Here is a 23,007-nt window from a genome sequence, read left to right on the forward strand (position 1 = left end):
CTCTTTAAATACCGCACAGCCTCGTTAGTGTGAGCTCATCACGTGACGCGTTCAAAGAAATAAAGAAAAAGTGAAGTGTGCGCTGATTGGAGAGGGGAGCGCTGCGTTTGATTGCACGTTATTATAATAAATCATGGGATGGAGAGCAGCTCCGTAATGAAATTACTTCACTTGAAGCTCCGAGTGAGGAAGCATCAGTCAATCAGGGAGAAAAACCCGGGAGAGGAAATTTAATGTGCAGCAGCTTCTTCGTCTTCTTGGTGCACTTCGGTAATTGCACAAGTTCTTTTTTTTTTCTGGCTGAATAAAACATCATAGTTTCATCTTAGCAGGGCCGGATGAATCTATCAGGGGGGCCAGAAGTCTGCAGTCTGGCCCCCCTCACTGAAGAAAGACAAATCCTTCATCAGACACGCGATAAATGGGACTTAAAACTTATTTACAATTTCGACATTTTGAATCAGGTGGTAGAAGTGCTGAGAAAAAAATCATTGCAAGAAATCTGTCGTTGTATTATGGATGCAGACTCCCAGTCGGGGGTCCGAACTCAGAACCGCCACTGCCACTGACCCACGATTAAACATTTCATTTGGAGCCTTTGAGCAGGACAGAAACAAAGACAATTAAAGGGCAACTTCGACAATTTAGGAGCAACATGACAGTCGGCCTTCATCGCTGCTACTCCTCTGATGTTGGCTCGGTTCTCCCCTATAAGCTTAGATTGCGAAAAAGGCAGCAATTTGCGTCACATCTCCCATGAAATGATTTGTTTTGCTGTCAGAATTTCAGCAGTTCAGTCCAGTAACAGTTGGATAGTCTAGAAGAGAAGCTGAAGTTTGCCGGCTCGGTCAGCAGAAGTCTTTCAGAAGCTCTGAGGAAGATTCTGGTTCTGTCGTTTTGGCTTCTCACGTCACTGAGCAGCTTTCGTAGGAATGAATGAGGCTCCGACTGCAGATGAAAATCAGGACTCTGACAGAAACTTCCACAGACAACAAGGATCAAGTTTTATCGACCTTATGTTTGTTGACGTTCGCCATCTTCAAGTTACAGCAGCTGGCGACCTCATGAAACTTGACCCTTGAATGCAACTTTCTGGTTCCTCTGGTTTAAACATCGTTGGGATAATAAAAGAACACAACTGGACTAAATACAGCAGACGGTCGGGTTGTTTTTAGACGTTTTTATCCAGAGACGTCACATCTCTCTGTTGGGATCAGAGGCTGAAGCGTCCGGCCTCTGATCGTCTCCTTCATGCCGTCCAACGTTCAGACATTTTGAGTGCGTCAGGATGGTCCTCCGCTCTGTCTCTCCATCTTTCCATCTTCCTTCTCATCAATATCAGCACATCATCAGCTCCGGCGTTTCCATTTGCAGAGTGGAAAGACTGACGAGCGTGTGGATGAAATGAACGGCGACGACGGAAAACAAGATGTTATTATAACGCTGCCTGCAAATGGAGGCAGGAGAGGAAGTGGAGATCATCTGGGGACTGAGATCAGCTGTTTGTTTTGATGAGAATACTTTAATTATTGGATTTATTAATACTAATATGTCACTTTTTAGCTGTTTATCAGTAATAATCTGTGTGTAAGCGTCGTCTGTTGAGTTGTGAGGAATTATTTAGGCAACAACAAATCCAATCAATGAGTCGTTATAAACAATAAATTGATCAAAATCGTCTTAATGTCCTAATAAAATGTAATTTCTGATCAATTAGGAGGCAAATATTGTACTTTTACTCCACTACATTACTTTACTTTGATTACTAGTTACTTTACAGATTACATGCTGCATCAGAGTACAAGTACAACATTTTAGAATGTATTTATTTTATCAGCAATTGGATGAAAAAAAGACTCACGATCGCAGTGAACAAGTAAATTTACAGGATACATAATTTACTCTAACTTGAACCTTTCATACATTAAATACAGGTGTCTTCCACTGTCACCAGAGTGATATTTAAACATGATATCTTCACTTTTACTTCAGTTATTCAGGTTTCTAGCGGCTCCGTCTGGTCAACGCTGCAGTTAAATTGTTAACACAAAATACAAATCAGCTGATAGGTTAAGATGTATTACTGTAGTTAAACTCCCCACCAGTAGATTAATGTTAAATATAATGAGCTCCACTTTTACCAGCTGCAGTATTTACATGCATTAGTGCATTAGCGAACACATTAATGCATCAATATACAACATTATTGTACATCATTCTGACAGAAGCCATTCTGTGAGCGAGTACTTTTCCTCTTCCTGATAATCAACCAGGCCAATTATACATATAATCTAAAAAGTCACAAGTAAATAAAGATATCAAATAAATGTAGTTGAGTAAAAGGTGCAATATTTGCCTCCACAACACAACACCGATCACAGATTTAGAGTGTTTGCGTGTCGAGCACTTTGACCTCAGAGTAAATGTTGACTCTGATTCTCTTGAACACTTCCTAGTCTTTGTTTGCAGCACAGACACTTTATCAGATGGACGCGTCTTGTTGGAGGGTTATAACTCCACTCATCTGTTCCTGGGAGACTTTTCACTCAGGTCCATTTACTCGCCGGCTTTCAGCTGCATCTCACTCTCTCTTATCGCAGATGGAGTTTTCTTATAGCACATAATCTATTACTTTATGTGTGAGTACACTGAGGTCAGTGGATGAGACGCCAGCAGACTTTGTTGTTGTTGACGACCATGAGATGCATTTAAAGACTCTGGAATGAACGTTTCCACGTGATATTTAACAAGTCTTTTATTTATTCAACAGTTTATTCAACTTTCAGTTTTGGTTGTTTGGTTGTGAGGCATCAGATCCACTCAGACATCAACCCGTGCTGCTCCGACAGTCTGTTTCCACGTTGTTGCACGTCTTCCTTCTGCTGTTTTTCATTTTCATCAAGATAGAAGACAAATAAATTAAAAAAAAGACCAGAGAACAACGTTCTCACACATCTCAAACACTCGTGAAAAAGGTTCGTCTTCAGGTCGATTCAGCCTGAAACAAGAAGTGTGTTTCCATCCTGCTGTTTTAAACGAGCGTTTTAAATCTGCGCAGTAATAAACAGCGGAAACTTTAAAATCTTGACGAGCGGCCAAAAGAGTTTCAAAGTTTAGCTGAGGTTGGAAAGTTGGTGTATCGATTAAAACGAAATGGACACAGGCTAAACGAACAAATCATGTTGTGAATTAATAATTACTTACTTTAACTTCTTGTTAAAGAGCTGAAAACATCAGATCTGAGTAACTTTGCTCACATCGATACATGAAGCTTACATAAATGTCTGTTTTCCAGCATTTGAGACATGAATGTTTTATAACAATCCCTCCTAATGATCTCATGACAGCAGCGAATGGAAACACACATTAAATTAGCATTTTCTTTTGGCTAATTTCTTAAAAATTCAGTAAAAATAGGAGCTACATTTGGATGGAAACGTGACCGCCGAGAGACGCCGACAACACTCGACAGTTTGCATGAGAATAAAAATGAAAAACAAAACAAAAAAAAGAATCACTCAGTAGGGCTGGCAAACTCATAGGCACTATAGTTATTAAATAAAGAGCAAAACAGTTAACAAAGTACAAGTATTTATCAGATGTCACGCCGCCAAAACATCAAATTAATGTTTGATATAATGACACGTCCTCGTCTCGATCCCCAACACACTAAATCTGCCGCTTTAAGTGAACGTCGGCCTCTCAGCGCGACAGCAGCAGCTAAACGTCGACTTTTTCCTGCGTCCAGTTCTGTAAATAAACTGGGATTCAGTTCATATTTGGCTGGAGCGTCGGGCTTGGGCCTCAGAACTGCACGGCGCTGGGCGGGATGTCGAACATGGTGGGGTCGAACTGCTGCCCTCTGAACGGAGAGCCCTCAGCGTCCCAGCCCTTCTTCAGCATCTCGTGCACCTTCTGTGGAGTGGACAAAGAGAAGTTAAACATCTTCCATCCAGGCTGATAAAGACCACAGTGCCATCTAGAGGCGAGTCAAGCCGCTGATAAAGACCACCAGAGCGAATGACAACACACTGATGCTGGTTTTAGACGCTGACGTCCGACGCTGAGGGAGGTGTGTGCAGCAGCGTCTCTGTCGGAGCTGCTGTGTGGAAAACAATAATTTAGTTAATCACAACACACGTGTAACGGACTGCAGACGGATTTATGAAAGAAAGTGAGCTGACTGCTTAAATGTAAACCTGCTCTTCCTAAACGAGGTGGTGGATTAGAGAAAACTTGAATTCTCTGCGTAGATCAGTCCTGCAGAGATTCAGTTTATCAGCCGTGTATTTGTGTCACCTGGTTTCTAATCACACGTACGTAGGGGCAGAACAAATATGTCCAAGAACTGAAACTCACAAAGAAACACAAGAAATATAAATGAGTCTGTTTTCACAGGATCTCTTGTCATATTAACACGCTTTCGCCCCATGAGGGAACTGCCTGTCTGCAGTTAAAAATCAGTGAGTCATGCTTCCAAAAATAATGTTAGATTTATCCTCTGCCCCCGCTGGAACTGTCAGGGGGTAGAAGATGAATCTGATTAGTGACCTGCTGCATACGTACATGGATTCACAGCAACCAGGCCACTACAGCGCACGAAGAGTCGACTTCAGGATCAATCAAGTGTGAAAGTTGCGTCCTCACCATTTCGTGACTCTGCGGTTTGCCCTGCAGCTTCTGGTGGTAGTCGAAGGTGAGTCTGTCGAGGACGGCGTGCTCCTCCTCGTCCACCGTTGCCATGGAGCGCTCGCGGTTAATTTTGTTGATATCAATCTCCTGCTCTCCTTTCAGCACCGCGTTCCACCAAACCTCCGAGGACTTGCTGAGCGACAGCTGGAAGTGGAACACAAGCGTGCATGAATTAGAAGTTGTCAGTTTTTAGAAGTTATATTCATACGGACGGAATTAAAGCGCGTGGGCACTCACGACCACGCAGCTCCCGGGCTCCAGGCTCCACAGGGAGTTCTCAGTGTTGATCTTGTGGGTGAATTCTCCCTCCATCAGTGTTTTCTCCTCGGCTCCCTCCCTCACGCACACTTTAATGCTGCCGGCCTGCAGGCTGACGCTGACCTGAGGACAGAATGTGTGTGAGACACATACTGCAGCCGCTGGACGGAGAGCGAGGAGGCGGGACAGACTGCGTTTACCTGTCGGCCTTTAACAACCGTCTTGGGCACAAACACTTTGACCTCCACGTCGGTGTAGTCCTGAGACCAGCTGTAGTTCTCTCTCACTGCTCCGTTGTAGCTGTCGGGCTCGGCCTGAAAGTTCTGCTGAGATCTGAAACAAATTGTCAAATATTTTGTGTTTTCATACCCATTAGGTCCCGTCGTGTTTTACACATTCATACTTCTGTAACCCGACGCTCCAGATGGTTTGTCACACAGAACCATCTGGATACTTGCCGCTAAAAAATTGTTTGGAGAGGGAAAGGTGACCGGACCGACCTCTGTGGACGCTCAGAAAACACTTCGACTCCTTTTAAGTCCTGGATTGTAAATAATAATCCAACTGAAATGAAGCTCACCAAATCTTATCGTACTCACTCGTAGATCAGAGCCATCTAAGATTTATGTATTTTTCCCAGAGAATTTAATGACATGGTTTAAAAACACTCTGTCTCACGATGTTAAAAGGAAGTGAAAAGATTCCTGGATCTGCTCCAGAAGTTAACAGGGTCTTTTTTCTGGGCTGAAGCCAAAACTCCATCCACATTTTGTGGGAATCCATTAAGTAGTTTCTGTGTAATCCTGCTGACAAACCGACAAACTGCCACAGGTGAAAAACACAGAGGTAAACAATCTGGCTACGATTAGTAATGACTTAAACTATTAATCTTGATATTGATTTCAGGAGATACTGCAGCAGCCTCACACCTCACCACATCCTTGATGCCAATACAAGAACAACAACATGTCGTCACTGGTGTATTTTTTACACAACAAATAAACCATCTTTGCTCGCTACATCTTAGCCTGTCTTGCACTCAGATGTGCATGAAAAAAGCATGAAAATGTTGGTTGTTGTTATCGGTTATTTTATCGGTATCAGCAATGACAGTCAGGTAATTATTGGTTATTGTATCGGCTGAAAAAAATCCACATTGTCGTCCCTGATTATAACTACAAGCCTTTTCATTCCAGTTCTTATCTTTACACTCACTTGGCTGGAGTGTATATTTGAAGATTTTACTCACTACTGGATTTGATGCTGGATAAACTCACTGGGCTTCACTCACCCGTCTGCTGCGCTCGTGCTGGCTGCAGCTGCCTGGTCTCCCTGAGGTGACGGTCCTGGACCGCTGCTGCTGGGCTGAGAGCCGCCGGTCGCCTCGGTGGAAACCCCCCCGGCCTCCAGTGAGGAGCTCTCGGTCTGTGCCGCCTCTGTGCTCCGCTCCTCCGTCCCCTCTGGAGGCTCAGCGCTGATCTCCAGCTCCTGAACTGCCGGAGGAACACTTCGACTCTCCTCTCTCTTCTGCAGCTCGCTCTGCCGCCGCTCTCTGTCGTGATCTGCCAGCTTCTCAAACAGCTTAAATGTCTGGAGAGAGAATATCACAGATCAGAACTGTGAAAGACTGCAAGGCAAAAAGAAGCCGCTGATAGAAAGATAATAAAATAGATAAAATGCATTTTGATCACCTCTACAGTGTATACTTGCCTGTATTATGATGTCATATCATTTCAGCCAGTATGATTCAAGTAAGATTATAATAAATGAATTGTTTTGACTCCCTGGAGGTCTGCAGAAAGTCAGACTGACGTCACTTCTGGACTGGATGAAATGTGAGTTTGGACACGCTCAAGACTTGTGGACTTCCTGCGCACGCGGCCGCAGAGTCGACGAGTCTGCGTGTGAAATCACGTCCAGACATTTGGATGCTCTTGTCTCACCAGCATCTGACACCATCTGGGTGGTATGGACACCTGGAGCACTCACAGAGTACTTAAAGGAGCTTTGTGTAGTTTTGGAGAAGAAATTCAGACTAAAAAATATAATTTTTTTTCCACAAGTGAACAAACAAGCTGAACATAAGGTCCCAGAACACTGTTTAAAGCTAGAAAGGTGGCAGGGTCCACCACATATAAACAGAGTAAATCAGTATAAATTGTGCTGTTCTCTAAGGTCAGTTTGTTTTACTCTTCTGATTCAAATGTTTTAAGTTTTTGAGTAAAAGTTGTAAATGGCATCTTGCAAGAAATTAAGATCTTACATAAGAAAAATGAGCTTTAATGCTTTCAAATCAGCCACATTAGATCAAATAATTCCATATATCAGGAGGATGAAGTGCATGTGAAGCACTTTCACTCAGTTTATTCAGTCATGAAAACACAGAGAGTTTGTTAAGGCATAAACATAATCAGTCAATGAAGATATCTGTCTTCTGATTTACATTTATTCCCCCTAAACTTCGAAGTTCTCCCCTAAAATCATGTTCTGCTGCGGTTTAACATCTCATCTTGCTGTAGTGATGCACATTTGTACTTCAGGACACTGTGACACAGGTGTAAACAGCAAGATATGGTCAGAATTCGTAGTTAACGACAGTATTTAGCATGTTGTCATGGCTCTGAGTGTGTCCAAAGATCTGAACATGTTGTCAAACTTCACCTTGAACACCATCTTCTCCGCCACACCAGGAGGGAAGCCCATCTTCTCGTTGGGAGCTGACAGCAGGCGATAAAAGTCCGTCTTGCGGTACAAAAACCCGAAATAGACCTGTAGAAAGTCCTGGATGTTTCCAACGTGCTGCAGGATCCCCAGCAGAGCGTTGTCGTACATCTCTGTCATCTCCAGCGGCGACGCCATGGCGGCTCTCAACGCTTCTTCTCCGTGTTCACTAACCTTTAAAGTATCCCTGCCGGCTATTTACGAACCAAATTCAACAGCCTTTGTCCAGAAATATAAGTTTAAATGTAAGTCTGACTTGCTGGGGTACGTTTCTGAACGCCTGTGTCCCAAAAAATAATACTTCCGGTCACGGTTTTTTTTTCTTTTCTTTTTTTTTTCAAAATAAGTGCGTAATCTTTATAAACACGTAATCTTTTACGTGAGTTAATTAAAATTTGAATAATAAAACTTAACAATGGGTTTATAATATCGTATTTTGGATACTTAAATCACCAATAATCATTATAATCGAGTAATTTGGAGCTGGTTTCAAATTCTAAACAATTACATTTTCTGTATCCGGTTGGTACAACTCAACAGTCCTCCGGCAGAAACAGATGCCGGACTGTCCGATAAAAAAGTTCCAGTTTAAAGAGAAATAACTTTTTCTATATATATTTTGACATGAGTTATATAATCAGTACATGGTTGCAATTTCAATTACATGTTAAAAAATATACTGTCAGTGAAATAAAAACAAATTAGAGGACAAAGTTTAAGCTCTGTTAGCTTTGACGCGCTCCCGTCTGTTTAATACTGAGAAAAACATGGCGGCGTCCTTGAGTAACGCAGGGAACGTGAGGCTTCTGGTAAGAAAAATAATGTTTAAATGTTTAATACATTTCTATTAACTCATGTTGACATTGGATATATTGATATGCTCTGGCTAATTCAGCTGAACAGTCTACGAGCTTGTTCGTGTACAAGCTAACGGTTTAAACCTAGCTAACCTAAAGCTAAACCTAAGCTAACATAGCTTCAGTGTCATGCCTGAGATACTTGTTATTTACCGACTAACACATCAACTTGGGTTTTTAGCTGCATCACACATATATACACAGTTTGCTTAGTAGTTAGCTAGTTAGTCAGCTGCTCCCTTTAGAGAAGATAACAGTGACACAAATGCTACAAATAGCGTAAACATGTAATTGAGATTAACAAACAAGACTGTTTTACATGTTGGGTTAAATTAGCAGCTGTCCCAGGGTCCCAGACTCTCATGGAGCCCTGTGGCAATTGAATATATAGAAAATGTGTTATTAATACTGCAGCACTGTTTTTAGAGGGATCCAAAGTTAAATAATCCAATAAAACAACCTCTAATTTCTGCTTTTTCGAAGATGATTAGTTAAAGTTTTTGTTGACAGCAATGTAATTTTGTATCTCTTTCTAAAGAGGTTTGCAACCACACATTTTAAATGATTTCTATCAGAAGTTTCACTCTTACTGAACTTTATTTGAGCCCGTGAACCCTCCTGTTCTCAGCACTTCTCACACTCATCTGATTTTTTGTTTTCATGGTGTTTCCTCTGCAGAGCGTCTTGGCCAGGTCCGGCTCACTGCTCAGCTCCTCTGGAAGCAGAAGTCTCCACGTCACTGCGGTGTGCTGCAAGGTAAACACTGTTCTCCAGACATCATCATAGTTACCCATCGCTCCGTTGTTACATGTGTCTTCATCCTCTTTTCCCCCCAATAGATTAACCTTATTTATTCTTATTTTAGTGATTTTATGATGTTTGTCTATTGTCAGTGTTGCGAAAAATGTGTGTCAGGCCTGAAGCATCATCTTTGACTGCAAACCATATTTACCTGCGGGCTCAAATGAATAAACCTGAGCCATTGTTTAGGTTGTCTTAGATTCAATACTCACATGTCTGTATAAAGTGTAGCCAGCTGTAATTATTCCTCTTGTTCAGCTGGAGCTAATAGATTAAGCTTTATCAGACTGAGTCAGGTAGTTTCATCTGTCGCTTTAGTACACAGTCCCTGACATATCTGGGATTTGCATGCGGGAAAACTTATTCTTGGATTTTCTGGCATAGTTATCAGTTTGCTACCAGAGACGTCAGAGGCAAAGACTGTTTTTATTGACATTTGGATCTCTTTGTTTTTTTGTTGTTTTCCAGAATCGAGCAGCTCGTGTCCGAGTGGGGAAAGGAGACAACCCTGTGTCCTACGAGCACGCACATGCACCTCATCACATTGCCCACCGCAAAGGATGGCTGTCACAGCATACCAGTGAGTACAAACCTGCTTGTTTGAGAATTTTCTAATTTTTGTGTGTTCAAGGACACAACGAATCTAGTGGTTTACCATCTGTGGTCATGTTTCCTAAATGATGTTTTAGAAGTGGAGATACTTCAGTTTACCTACTCTACCAATCTTCTAATCCCTCATCAAACTGTAAACTTTGTCAATGTCCAACTCACTAACTCATTACTGTGGATTTAGTTCTGTATGTCACAGTAAATATCTCCCTCCTGTGTCTGTCAGGTAACCTGAAAGGACAAGAGGGAGCAGCTGAACGGACCATAGAGGACGTGTTCATCAGACGCTTCATATTCGGGACCTTCCACGGCTGCCTCGCCAACGAGATTGTGCTCAAGCGGCGGGGCAATCTCATCATCGTGTGCGCTTTAATGTTACAGAAATTACCCCCAACAAAGTTTTACTTCTTGATAGGCTACTCGGAGTCGCTGCTGTCGCACTTCTACAAATGTCCCGTCAAGATAGAAATCCAGACCCTGGCGGAGAAAGCTGTGTACAAGTACCTCTGATAGAGCTGTAATACTACATGTGTCCTGCGGTATAACACCAGTTGGATTTGTGTTTTTGTTCCTGTCTCCATTCCTGCTCACAATGATGCCGTCTTCTGTTTCCTATATCCCCAAAATGAACATTATTCATTTATTACCCACTCGAAGGTGTTCAGCCTCTTTGATTTTGTGAAACAGACTCTTGGAGTTAAAGGAAATGCAATCATGTGTGTGTGACTGAAACATTATGCCTGGAATTGTCAAATAAATATAGCAAACAAAGTTTACATACTGTGTGTGTTCACCTGTTGTTTACATTTCAAGACACTGACATATTTTTGTCGTCATGGTTTGTAAGTCAGGGAACAAACTTAGGAATGATCAGAGGGATGTTTAAAGTTAAAGTTAAATCAGGAAGTTCTGCTTGTTGCATTGCTTTTCTGCTTAAAATAGGTCTGACCCACAGCATACTGTGTATATATATAGTATATACTGTATGTAACATGAGCCAATGTCACATACCACAGTTTTTATAGTCTGAGCTTGTTGAACAGACTCTTAAAAATACACCAAACACAACGAGACGACACTCAGGAAGCCGCACAAAACAAACACAACTGTTCAGGCTTCTTCGACTGAGGCTGGACTCGTGTTACAACAAATATAAAAGAATGAAACTGTGTTTTTCTCAAGCGTTCCTCCATGATGGTTCCTCTTTATGCAGACCTTTGAACGTGACACCATTTACAGAACGTTTGTGTGAAGCACTTTGGTTAAACTCTGTGCTTTATTACTAGACTTGTATGCATATTATACTCTGAATGTTTTGACACGTGCTTCACTGAAGACCTTGTTTAGGATTTATAAACAACATTTAAACATTCAACAAAGTTAGTAACACATTGTAATATAGTTGTAAACAGATTTAAGGGTTTATTGATGCATTTGGCAACAACTATAACTCCCCTGGGCAGTAATCAATGGAGACTGTCGTAGAAACAAACTGAATAACAACAACAAAAAACACGTTATAATATGAAACGTCTTCATACGAGCCTCTAAAAAAGATCCGACATGACGAGCACTTTTTAAATGCTTTGATTTATTTTGACTCAATTTCATCACAGTGCAAATACATTCACATTTAAAAAGGCACGAGGCTCGTGAGTGCAAATACAAGGCGCACAGGATTAAAGCGTTCATTTCTGTTTACACGTGAAACTTCCCTTTAATGAATTCCTCACAATTACAAAGAAAACGTCACATCTCGAAACCATCGCATCACTTCGCTCATCCTCCACTTTAAAACGGCTCTAAAATGTTATTATTAATACTCTGTGTGAATGATTGTAATAAACATGAGAGTACAAGTTTTAAAATCTGAGGCACAATGAATCATGTCCACCAAACAAAGACTTTTAATCTTCCAACCTACTTCCAAAGAAGGAAACTATTCCTTTAGAGCTGATTTGGTTAACGAGCTGCAGCGTAGCAGAAAATCTTTGGCTGTGAATCTTTTGATAACAAAACTATTAACCTCCACGTCTGGCTGATCTTCGACGGCACTTTAAATCCTGAACTTGTAAAGAACAACAGTAAGTTAAAAGTGCAGTTTATATGCAGAGACAATCTGCAAAACATGAACTGGGAAAAAGGAGTTTATGTTAAAAGAATATATAATGAAGTAAAAGTGTGAGATTAACGAGCACAGCTCAGAAAATAATAGGTCTTTTTCACATTTGCGAAACATTTTGACTTGTCGTAGGAAAAGTACGGCTGTTGATAAAAACATTAACAGGAAAAGTTTGTGATTCTGGAAAATATTCTTGTTCTGGTGAAGCGTCCATGAAAATATGTGTAAAAGTACAAAAGTGTAGAAAAGAGCAAGGAATCATTAGCAAACGTACTGATAATGAACTAAATTAACAAATCGCTTGTTTGCCTGCGGTTCTGCGTTTGGTTTGACCAAGTGGTGTTTCTGAACCCATCTGCCCGACGCTTTTCTCAGGTCGACTTGACACCAGAGGATTTCTTGGTCATCTGGCTCCAACTGTGATTTTACACATCAGCTTTTCAAAATTATGACATGAGGTGAGAATCAGTGAGCTTCAGAGTAGCTGCAAGGCCGATTTGATCAGCTCTGAACAGAACCCGGCTCACCGTTTCTCCCTTCATTCCTCCGCCGCGGCAACAGCTGGTAGAAATTATGTAAAAATGCCCACTTGGACTCTAAAACTTCCATTTCCAAAAATCTTAAACTGCTCTTTTAAGCTTCAATAAGTCCTTATTGGGGGAATCGTTGCATAGAATTAATAACAGAGACCGTCTGTACGCTGATCTGACATAAACGTCACCAGCTACATATTCACCGGACAGACAGGAGGACGGTATCAGCTCGTTCTTTATCGATGGCTCGGTTCTGTTGAAGCGTCCCAGTAAACCTTGACAGAGTGACAGTGAGCCAGCATGCACAATACCAGGACCCTGAAACTGGAGCCGCTCAACAGACTCGTCGCCATCGTTTCATTTCATTAGTGACAACCTGTACTTTTCCTGCCGGGTCAAAAACTTCACAGTAGGAAACATCGGTCTGAAAAAAGGCTTCTCCAGCTATACTTGTGGTCAACAAACAGATAAACCAGCTCCACCTCCACTGTGAGGCTGGAGGAGGAGGAGGAGGGTTGGAGGGGTGGAGGCTGTTTCGGCGGCGTCGTCTTCACTTGATGTCGCGGCAGCTGTCGCCCTCGCAGGACTGGAGCTTGATGAGCCGCTGGTTCATCGCCTGCAGGATGGACGGGTCCGTCTTCTTCACCACGTTCTCCAGCTGGTGGGGGTCCGACGTCAGGTTGTACACTTCTACAAACGACTGAGGACACAAAAGAAGAACAGACGCCCAGTTTCACATCTGCTTTCACACGACGTCTGGCAGCAACGTGTGAACCACAGTCATGCTCAGTACCTCCGTGTCTGCAAACTCGCAGTACTGCAGGTCGGTTGTGCCGTCGAGGGTCCTGACGCAGGCGTAGGTGTTGTTGAAGGCGTCTTCACACACGCAGTCTGGGAAACATTGCTGCGAAAAAAAGGAGTTATTATCATTATTTTAAAGGATTAAAGCCATCGTTTTGGTGCAACAGTTACAGTATGAAGTACTGAGCCTGCTGATATTTTGTTTTTGTGCTGTGCACAAAGATTCAAGACATGTCGACGCATTGCGTCATGGTGTTGTAAATCTGGGTGACCTCATCGCTCCCGATGACAGAAACAAGATTAACAAGATTCAGGCTGATTAACCAGGAAGAGAATTCTAATCAGACTTTAGTTCAAAGGCCGCATCCTGTTTAATAAGTCCAAAAAATGTTGATTCATAAAGATGTGTCGTCTGTTGTGGCCTATCCTGAAACAGGCCATTAGATTTACTTTTACTTTAATGCAACTGTAGAAGTTCAAATGTCCTCCGAGCAGTTTAAGCTGCAGAAGCTGCAGAACAGCTGCAAAATGAAATTAAAAAGAATCAAGATCCTCACAGACAGCCCCGGGCCGAGTTTGGGACAGGCAGGATCGGTCGTTGGATGTCCCTCTCCGGTGTACTCGACGAGGAAAAGCGGACGTGTGGTGCCGTTACGCAGCGATGGAGCCATCTGAGAGAGGAACGACTGACCGTCCACGTTCACTGTCGACAGGTTGACACCAGCTATGTCCATTATGGTGGGAGCCAGGTCGATGTTCATCACCGGAGCCTGAACGAGTCGAGAAAAGAACGAACATCAGTGGCAAATTCTTTTCTGATATGCAAGAAGAACCAAGCGTGTGTGTGTGTGTGTGTGTGTGTGTGTCAGCGACCTGCAGTGTCTGTTTCGGTTTGATCCCAGGACCGCGGACCAGGAGCGGCACTCTGATGTCGAACTCGTACAGCTGCCTCTTATCGATGGGCAGCGAGAACTGACCTGGAACAGCGAGGAGAGGCGGTTACAGACAGGAAGTACACAGAGTTTAATCAGCCGAAGAGGGCGGGACTTCACACCTGTGTGGTAGCCGTTGTCTGAGGTGTAGAAGATGTAGGTGTTGTTCAGCTCCTTTATACTCTCCAGCTTCTTCACCAGCATCTCCACCATGTCGTCCACAGACAACAACGTCTGCCACCTGCAAGATTTCACATTAATATCTACATGACTGACCTTCATTTACTGACACCCTTTCAGAGTAAAAGAGTTTAGCGGTCGTAACCTTTTCCTGTACGCGTTGTCCAGGTAGTCGAGGGAGCTGCTGGGCATGGGGTTGACGGGCTGACGCAGCAGCCAGTGTTTGTCCTGAAAAACCACAGATGAATATTTACTCGGAAATGACTCATAGAAGAAGTTATCAGTATGTGATCATGTTTGATGCCGACTTGGGACAAACCTTCCCCGGTTTGTCAAAGCTCCCGTCTCGAGGGGCTTTGACGTTGACGAACTCTTTCTGGTACTGCGGCGCCGCCGTCCACGGGGAGTGAGGAGCCGGAGGAGAAAGCATCAGGAAGAACGGATGCTGAGGGCTCCGGTTCTCCAGGAAGTTCAGAGACCGGTTCGTCTGCACAGAGAACAAACAAACACTGAATACACCACCGTCTTTATCTTCAATTAAAAACCACAGACGGGGAAGCAAAGCGCAGAGAAAACAACAGTATCTTTCCTTGGTAGCATCAGGATCAGATACCAGGAAAAAAACCGCATGTAAATAAACTAAATGAGCAGCAGGAAACAGGGAGGGCTTGTGTGTTCGGTGCATCTGTGAGTCATTATCACACCAGGTTATGTAACCAAAACTGGTCACACGCTGCTAAATGCATGTTATTAGATGGGAGCAATGTTCCAGATCTCACACTGTGTTCAATCTGTCTTTTCATGATCACTTCACTTTGGCTGCTAATCATCCCAACGGCCTTGTGAACTTATGAAACCCCGCAGCTGAATCTGACTAACTAGATGATTTTAAAGTTGTTTTTCTGTCCACTTCACCCATCAGCGGGTCAATTTCCTGTCACCAGAACGACCACAACAACTCCCATTGGATGAAAACAAATGCTGGCGCCATATTGAAGACAGCTAGTAGCGACATGCATAAAAGAAGTTCTGTTGCATTTTTCACCAAGGTCGTGATTTTATTTGCTTCCCAAAAGAGGGAAAGACAGTAAAAGAAGAGACCCAGATGGTCAACACAACAATGTCTGTGTCAAACGCCTCATCACAGGTTAGTTAATGATGTTACAGAGAAAATGACACAAGCCGATTGTGTCTGTAGATCGAAACCAATGAAAAAACAGCCATTGTAACGTTAAAACTACAGTTTTTACCATGAAAAATAATCCCCGACCATAAAACATCCATTTTTTGAATGGAGTTTGGTTCACCAGGAGCAGAGAGGGTGGAACATTTTGACCTCAGGCATCGTAATTCAGCACAAGTGGACAGGACGGGATGTAAAAACAGCAAAATAAAAGTTTCCTGATGACAGAAAAGACGAGAGATGACAGAAAAACGACCTGGACACTTAATAAGCTTGTTGGTGTGCATCAGGTTCGGCCACTTTAATGGAGACTGGAGCTCAGAAATGGTAGTAAAAAATATAAAAATCACGATAAAACTGCTCATTTTGCTGACTGCAGTTACGTGAAAGGACTCTACGATGTTTAAGTTTCAGGTTTTAATGAGCGAGACTGTTGGCTGTGTCGTCTTTATAACGACGTATATTCACAGTCTGATATTTACATGTTTATTGACATGGAAACTCTTTTTAAGCATCATGTGTGCAGGAAAAAAAAACCTTTAAGACGCGTGTTTCATTACAATCCGCTGCTGATAATAAAAGTACAAACACACCTGCAGCTCGCTAACAGCTGACAGCTCAGGTGAGGAGAGAAAGTTCACCTCTCGTAAACGACGTTTAAAGCAGAAAGACTCGTCTGTCAGCAGGAGAGAATCGCCTGCAGGAGACTCACACATATCTAAATAAAAATGTCAATCTGCAGCGTAAACACTCAAACAGGAAGTAAAGACCTGCACAGTATCCGCCTGCTCTCCTCTCTCACACCATCTAGCTGATGATTAACCGTCCACGCTGCTGACGGGCCGACAAAGAAGACTCACTGCACATTTCACATTTCTTACGACAGCGAGCTGATTCAGCCGGTTTGGGAGGTGAACAGTCGCACGTCTTCTCATAAATCCTCTCACAGACGTGCTCACAGAGGAAACACTGCTGATGACTGGAGTCGGTTTTTAAGTCTTCGCACAGGTGTGGTTTCTACTCACGATGAGGTCTGTGAGGTAGTCCTTCTCATAGCTGTCTCCATGCACTTCTCCTTTGCCGTCAACTGAGAGTGTGTAGTTGTAGTACTGCGAGTTTCCCACCTGTGACCGTGAAACAAAGGTGGTTGTAATATTTGTGTTTGTGAGTGTGTGTATGTGTGTGTGTGTGTGTGTGTGTGTGTGTGTCTCACCAGTGCGTGCCAATGGTCCCAGCCAGTTGGAACATGTGAAACGTCTCCCCCGTCTTTCTTTCCGTACTGATGGAAAGAAAAACAAAACAACAACAGTTACAGAAGTCACAACTTTGAGTTTGGTTAAAATTCAGCGTGTTCACCCGGGTCTCATGTTTAGATTAAAGCCGAGCCGAGGTGATTAAAAACCCAAATCTACAGCAGAGTCCGTTGACTCGGGTGTCAGTGTTGAGTTCACACGTTCACATTGCACATTAAAGTCAGATCTTAGTGGGTTTAAGTTGGATTATTGAGTCTGAGCTCAAATAAACATGCTAATGTGCTAAAAATGACGACGCTCATATTAAGATGTTAATCAGGAACAGCGCTGCGTGTGCTGGCAGGACATCACGTCTAATAATCAACATCCTCTGTTCAGACTGTGACAGAGATCCTGTGGAAGATTAGTTACATGCTGTAACTCCAGGTTCAATGAGTGCAGGAGCAGCACTGCCAGGCTGGAGCCTCCCTGGTTTCTGCTAAACTTACACACAAGATTTAAGTCGTCCGCCGCTGACGGCTGACAGTTATTTACCGTTAAGACTTCCACCTTTCTAACACGAGGGCGTTCACAAGTGCCTTTGTTTTTAGCGCCACAGTTTTCTTAGCTTAGCTAGCTGGCTAATGTTTGTTTTTTAAGCTTCTGAGCCTGAACGCAGCGAGAGTTTGGACATAAGACGTGGAGACAAAGACAGTTTTGAACCAAGAGTAGGGATGTCCGGTGCTGCCCGAGCGACAATGAATCCACTTTTGTGCATTTTCATTTTCGAAGAGCGTTCATCGCTCTGGCACCAATGTTTCTGCAGTCCAGCCAAAAAGGAGCGAAGTGCTGCAAACTGATGAAAATGTGATGAAGTACAAAGCTGCAGCACATTTCACTGATACATCTCGAGTATATCAAACTCTGCACGTGAAGTTTAATGCTTTCACACCTGGTTGAGATACTTCCCAGCGAAGAACGTCTGGTACTTGAGCTTGTTGAGGTAGGCGGGGAAGGCCTCGGTCTCGGGGCCTTTCTGCCACTGGACGCTGGAGCAGTTCCCGGACACGGAGTTGTTCCTCACCCCGTGGTTGTGGGGGTACCGACCCGTCAGGATGCTGCTCCGGCTGGGGCAGCACAGCGGCGTGACCGTGAACTACCGCAGGAGAAGGAAGCGAAAGCAGAAGGGGGAAAAGAGAGATGATGAAAGAAGATGCGTGACAGCAGAGAGGAGGATGTGTAAATCTTTCAGTTTCAACATGCGTAAGCAGAGGTGAAGGCAGCGGCGGGTTATATGAGCAGCGTGATGAACAACATGTACCAACAAGATCTGGCTGAGCAGTAAAGTGTCTCATGTGACTGATAACTGACTCTGTGTGACAATATCTGATTATTAAACCTGATGCATCAGTTTAGTTTCCCAGTTTCATCCTCCGAAGGGTCGGCAAGTGATTAATAGGAGACAAAACTTCCTCAATCTTTGCTTTTTGGAGAGTTTGAGCTTCTTCAGGCCTCACGTAGTAAATGAAACCATGTGAGAGGTTTACAGGGGAAATGACTGTGCTGACGACTCATCACATCACAAGAGCCTGACGAGAAGGAAACGCCGGTTTAATCTTTAACGGCGTGTTCGTGAAGTTATCTTTAATGTCAGACTCTTATCTCGAGTGCTTGTTTTCGGATGGCTTTTGGCTTCTCATCTCTACGCAAATATCTGAACTTTCTCCTCCTCGTATTTTCAAAAGAGGCTCGTTGCTTCATTGCAGTTCATCACCGACTTCCCAACATCACCAGACTGATTTTTAAAAGCCGTAAGAAGCCGTAAACGGACAGAGAGGGAGGCTGGAATGTGGAGAAAAGGCGTGTTAGTGTCTCGTATCTGCAGAGAGTTTCTGATTTTCTTTCTTTGTTGCTGCTCGGGACGCTTTACCAACCCAACATGTGTCTATTTGACGTCCTGGGAATGAGACTCAACAATCAACTGTCTTTGTGGTGCGTTCAGGAGCAGCTGGGACAAAAATCCTGCTGATTCTACCTTTAACTTTAATAGTCTTTGAGTTATATCAACATGACGTGAGCTTCAGTTAGCTTCGACTTTTTACTGGAGTAATGAAGTTGAATGTACTCACAGCGTTCACAAACGTTGCTCCTTCGTCTCCTATTAACATTTTAGTTTTCTTCATCGGGGTCTGAAAGACATGAAACATGCAAAGTGAGTCCAGAGATCAACATGAATGAACGACGAGTGAGTTTATGTTCTTCCTTGTTTAATTAACTGTCAGGTTCAATCAAAATCTCTCAGCACTTTGTAAATTTGAGCCCATAAAGTCCGACAGTTAATCAAAGAATCTGCAGCTAATGATGATCAATTAATTGTTTCAGTCACTTAAAGGGCCAGTGACAGTATTTTTTTTTTTTTTTACATTTTTGGCTGTTTGTTGGACAAAACAAGCAACTTGAAGACCTCCAGCTTGACGTCAGGTGGATTTTTAGACAACACTTACAACTGATTAATCAAGAAAACAATCAGCTTATTGATCTCTGATGAGAATAACCGCCAGACTTGGTGGTTTTGGGTTCGTATTGTTCGGTGGACTTCTAAGTAAATCAAAAATGAAATTAGACTTATTAATAATGCAGATGCATCCAGATCACTGACATCATGTTTGATCATCATCAGACACGAGTTACCATCACGACCATCACGTCTGCAGCTCGTCCTGTGAAAACACTCACACATCTTCCTGTAACAGAAACGACTTCGTTACAGCATCTTAATGACTGATTGCGTCTTGATAGCGCAGGATGGCGTGCAAACTTCTCTCTCGTGTTAGTGGTGAAGCAGGCGGCACGTGATGGTTCAGTTCTATAAAAAACTTTTATTGCTGTTTATTTTTAAAGTTAGAGGGCGAGAAATGGAAAACAGCCTCCGATCTGATCTGCTGAATTGTTACTATTTATCAATGTATTTATATTTTCTACTTAAGGTAACTTTTGGTGTTGTTTTTATCACTTTGGGCTGTTTATTTGGCTTGAAAACATCGACCCAACCTGGCAACCCTCACTCTGATCAATCACTGATTGGTTTAATTTTCAAGATCGAGGGTGAGAAATGTAAAATCGCCTCCTATCTGTATTCTAGCGCACATGAGGACACTTGAATTGTTGTTTTAATACGTATTCGTATTGATTGAACCACTGAACTGTTACTATTGATTATCAATGTATTTATATTTTGAATTACAGATAACTTTCAGGATCAATTTGGGCAGATTTTGAGTGGTTCTTTGACTTTTAACACATCGACCCAACCTGGCAACACCGGCTCTGATCAATAAAAGTGTGACGTTGTCTTGAAATGAGCCTCTCTGCAGATTAATTTCCTGTCGATCAACTCAATTGATCGATCGATTTTCATTACAACAACATGAGAGGCAGCAGACTGTCGCTCCTCTCCTCTGTAGTGATATAAAATCGATAATCCGCTGATAAAAACACAATAAAGTTTGACACAATAAAGTGACTCTGAACTTCATCCAGGTGACTATAAACAGTTTGACGTCAACGTAGATTCTTCTGGATCAGTACAGGTGATTACTGAGAGGTGTGTGTGTGTGTGTGTGTGTGTGTGTGTGTGTGTGTGTGTGTGTGTGTGTGTGTGTGTTCTGGCGGGTCCACTCACCATCCCGCCCAGCTGGACATCCTGGTCGTCGGCCAGGATGAGGATGATGTTGCTCGGCTTGCCGCCGCTCGGTTCCGCCGCACACCTGACGCAGCAGGTGAGCAGCGCCGACAGCAGCGTGACGGCCGCAGCGCGGCTTCTCTGCGGGGAGACGGTCGCTCCGGGTCCGCTCCTCAGACCTGCCATGTCGGGCCTCCACAGCACCGGAGCCCGCTGGAACACACGCTCACACACTCTCACACACACACACACACACACTCTCCTGAACACGGTGCTGCTCAGCTGAGGTTCGGTTCCGCTTCCTGCTCAGAGTGTGTGAGTGAGTGTGTGTACAGGCTGGACACACACACACACACACACACACGCGGGGAGCAGCAGTTTGAGGAAGTGCAGTCGAGGTGCTGGTGGTCATATGACCAGAGAGACAGACAGACAGACAGACAGACAGACAGACAGGCGGAGGGGGAGGAGTGACGACTGAGAACAAACTGTACCACACACAGAACACACAACTTTACACAACTTTACACACCTTTACACAACTTTACACACCTTTACACACCTTTACACAACTCAACAGGTTGAGGCCTACAGGAGGGACACTGAGTCACCATCATTTATTTTATTTTATTTTATTTTATTTTATTTTATTCCATTTTATTTTATATTATTATTTCATGTTATGATATATTATATTATGTTATATAATATTGTTTTATTTGATAATACAGTATAATATTATGCTATAATATAATATATTATTGTATAATGTTATATGATCTGATATTATGTATATTATTTTATAATATTATATAATCGGATATTATATTATTTTATTCTGTTTTATTTGATTTCATACTATTTTATTATTTTATTTTATGATATATTATGTTATGTTATATAATATTGTTTTATTTTATAATACAGTATAATATTATGCTATACTATATTATATGATGTATATTTTATCCGATTATATAATATAATATAATATAATATATTATTGTATAATGTTATATAATCTGATATTAGATTATTTTATCTTATTTTATATTTAGTCCAAAATGAAGAGCCATTAATAAAAACAGATTTTGCTAATTCATTGAATTAAACTTTATAATATTCTTTTACATCATGTTTAATAAGAATTTAATAAGAAGTAAACATTATGTTATATTACACTATGTTAAGTTATGTTATATTATCTGACGTTACGGTAAATTCTTATTTTTTTTTTTAACTTTTTAATCCGATATAGAAAACTATTCATTCATTTTATTTTGATTTAAGACTAAGTCAACACTTTGTTTTTTCATTTTGTATAAAATTCAATATGCAGAAACCTTTATATTACAAAACCATTTCTATTCTATATTTTATTTTAATATATTATATTCAGTTCTATTACATTTTCTTTTTATCGGCCAGTTTATTCACCTGTCTCTGACACATTCACAGTCTAAAAGTTTCATTTTCCTTTCAGGAAAAATAAAACTTGAATGTACACATGAGGATCTGAAACCAGTTCAACATTAATACTTCAGTGTAATTCCCCTTAAATTTCCTCTTAAACAGCTTCAGAGTTTATTTCAGTGTTTGAAATCTTCGTATTCTCTGTTTCAGGAGTTTCACCTCCTGATCCAAACGAACACGCAGCTACAGAAACATTAAGAGGCAAGAAATCAGTCTGATACCTGGCTCTGGAATCATCCCACTCTGACATGTTGTGCAGTGAAAAATACATTAAATTTATTTATAATGAGAGTTTTAGACACTCTGCAGCGACTCCCTCTGCAACAGGAAGCAGTGAGAATGAAATGATCCGTGCATCATGTCTTAACAATCCCCGAATTTAGCTGCAGTTCATTTTAGTTTTATTTCCGCAGCTGTTGGCGGTGAGCTGATGAACGGGCAGGTAGCAATCAGTCAGCACAGTCACACCTGATCTGCTGCCTGTCAGACCATGAAATGAGCAGCTGAAGGTGGAGGAGGTTATAACTGCAGACGTCTTATCATCCTCATCATCTGTGCAGAGCAAGAAACGTCTCTACGACCAACGAGTTCAGACACAGAGAGAGCTGGAACAAACATTTACTCAGTTACTGCACTTAAATGTGATCCAGAGTATTTTTTTTTATTTTATTCTATTTTATATTCCACTATATTTCAGAGGGATATTGCACTTTTGACCTCACTATCTTACAACTATAGACACTTTGATTTTACATCAAAAACACATGACAAATAAATGAATGCATTCATTTTAAATTAAGCTTCTGGGTCCCAACTTTATTTGTAAAATGATGTCTAAACCTCTCCGATCATGTCATTTAAGAAACTGCTTGAGGGCCCAAAAGGTAGAAATCTTCAACATCTTACTTTTGTCATTGAGGAAAGTTAAAAC

General features: G+C 42.1%; 3 protein-coding genes across 3 annotated transcripts; 1 reads left to right on the plus strand and 2 right to left on the minus strand.

Annotated features, from left to right (window-relative positions):
- Nucleotides 1-2,737: 2,737 nt before the first annotated feature.
- nudcd3 (NudC domain containing 3) lies at nt 2,738-8,155 on the minus strand. Its single transcript, XM_037117663.1, has 6 exons — nt 7,612-8,155; nt 6,242-6,540; nt 5,151-5,283; nt 4,930-5,073; nt 4,648-4,836; nt 2,738-3,915 (listed from the first exon to the last, which is right to left on the minus strand). The coding sequence occupies exons 1-6, from the start codon at nt 7,807-7,809 to the stop codon at nt 3,805-3,807; spliced, it is 1,074 nt and encodes a 357-aa protein (XP_036973558.1). The 5' UTR covers nt 7,810-8,155; the 3' UTR covers nt 2,738-3,804.
- Nucleotides 8,156-8,294: 139 nt separating this feature from the next.
- On the plus strand, nt 8,295-10,714 carry mrps24 (mitochondrial ribosomal protein S24). The gene is made up of 4 exons (XM_037117664.1): nt 8,295-8,480; nt 9,207-9,284; nt 9,798-9,909; nt 10,165-10,714. Exons 1-4 carry the CDS (start codon nt 8,439-8,441, stop codon nt 10,446-10,448), a joined length of 516 nt encoding a protein of 171 aa, XP_036973559.1. The 5' UTR covers nt 8,295-8,438; the 3' UTR covers nt 10,449-10,714.
- Nucleotides 10,715-11,509: 795 nt separating this feature from the next.
- Nucleotides 11,510-22,440, minus strand: gnsb (glucosamine (N-acetyl)-6-sulfatase (Sanfilippo disease IIID), b). The gene is made up of 13 exons (XM_037117407.1): nt 22,298-22,440; nt 20,604-21,004; nt 19,051-19,110; nt 17,874-18,077; nt 16,903-16,968; nt 16,715-16,813; nt 14,826-14,993; nt 14,652-14,734; nt 14,449-14,567; nt 14,268-14,371; nt 13,952-14,164; nt 13,387-13,497; nt 11,510-13,293 (listed from the first exon to the last, which is right to left on the minus strand). Exons 2-13 carry the CDS (start codon nt 20,787-20,789, stop codon nt 13,144-13,146), a joined length of 1,563 nt encoding a protein of 520 aa, XP_036973302.1. The 5' UTR covers nt 20,790-21,004; nt 22,298-22,440; the 3' UTR covers nt 11,510-13,143.
- Nucleotides 22,441-23,007: the final 567 nt, after the last annotated feature.

The sequence above is a fragment of the Acanthopagrus latus genome, chromosome 12 (genome assembly GCF_904848185.1).
Source record: "Acanthopagrus latus isolate v.2019 chromosome 12, fAcaLat1.1, whole genome shotgun sequence".
NCBI classification, from domain to species: Eukaryota; Metazoa; Chordata; class Actinopteri; order Spariformes; family Sparidae; genus Acanthopagrus; species Acanthopagrus latus.

What these genes read in the sequence shown, in the direction of transcription:
- gnsb (XM_037117407.1), bottom strand. Translation starts at nt 20,789, where the DNA reads ATGGCAGGTCTGAGGAGCGGACCCGGAGCGACCGTCTCCCCGCAGAGA. An exon ending in GAGCAACGTTTGTGAACGCT is followed by an intron (nt 18,078 to 19,050) that starts GTGAGTACATTC and finishes CTCCTGCGGTAG; the next exon opens with TTCACGGTCACGCCGCTGTG. An exon ending in AACCGAAACAGACACTGCAG is followed by an intron (nt 14,165 to 14,267) that starts GTCGCTGACACA and finishes CGACTCGTTCAG; the next exon opens with GCTCCGGTGATGAACATCGA.
- mrps24 (XM_037117664.1), top strand. Translation starts at nt 8,439, where the DNA reads ATGGCGGCGTCCTTGAGTAACGCAGGGAACGTGAGGCTTCTG. An exon ending in CAGGGAACGTGAGGCTTCTG is followed by an intron (nt 8,481 to 9,206) that starts GTAAGAAAAATA and finishes TTTCCTCTGCAG; the next exon opens with AGCGTCTTGGCCAGGTCCGG. An exon ending in TCACTGCGGTGTGCTGCAAG is followed by an intron (nt 9,285 to 9,797) that starts GTAAACACTGTT and finishes GTTGTTTTCCAG; the next exon opens with AATCGAGCAGCTCGTGTCCG.
- nudcd3 (XM_037117663.1), bottom strand. Translation starts at nt 7,809, where the DNA reads ATGGCGTCGCCGCTGGAGATGACAGAGATGTACGACAACGCTCTGCTG. An exon ending in CGGTTGTTAAAGGCCGACAG is followed by an intron (nt 5,074 to 5,150) that starts GTAAACGCAGTC and finishes TTCTGTCCTCAG; the next exon opens with GTCAGCGTCAGCCTGCAGGC. An exon ending in AACCGCAGAGTCACGAAATG is followed by an intron (nt 3,916 to 4,647) that starts GTGAGGACGCAA and finishes TCCACTCCACAG; the next exon opens with AAGGTGCACGAGATGCTGAA.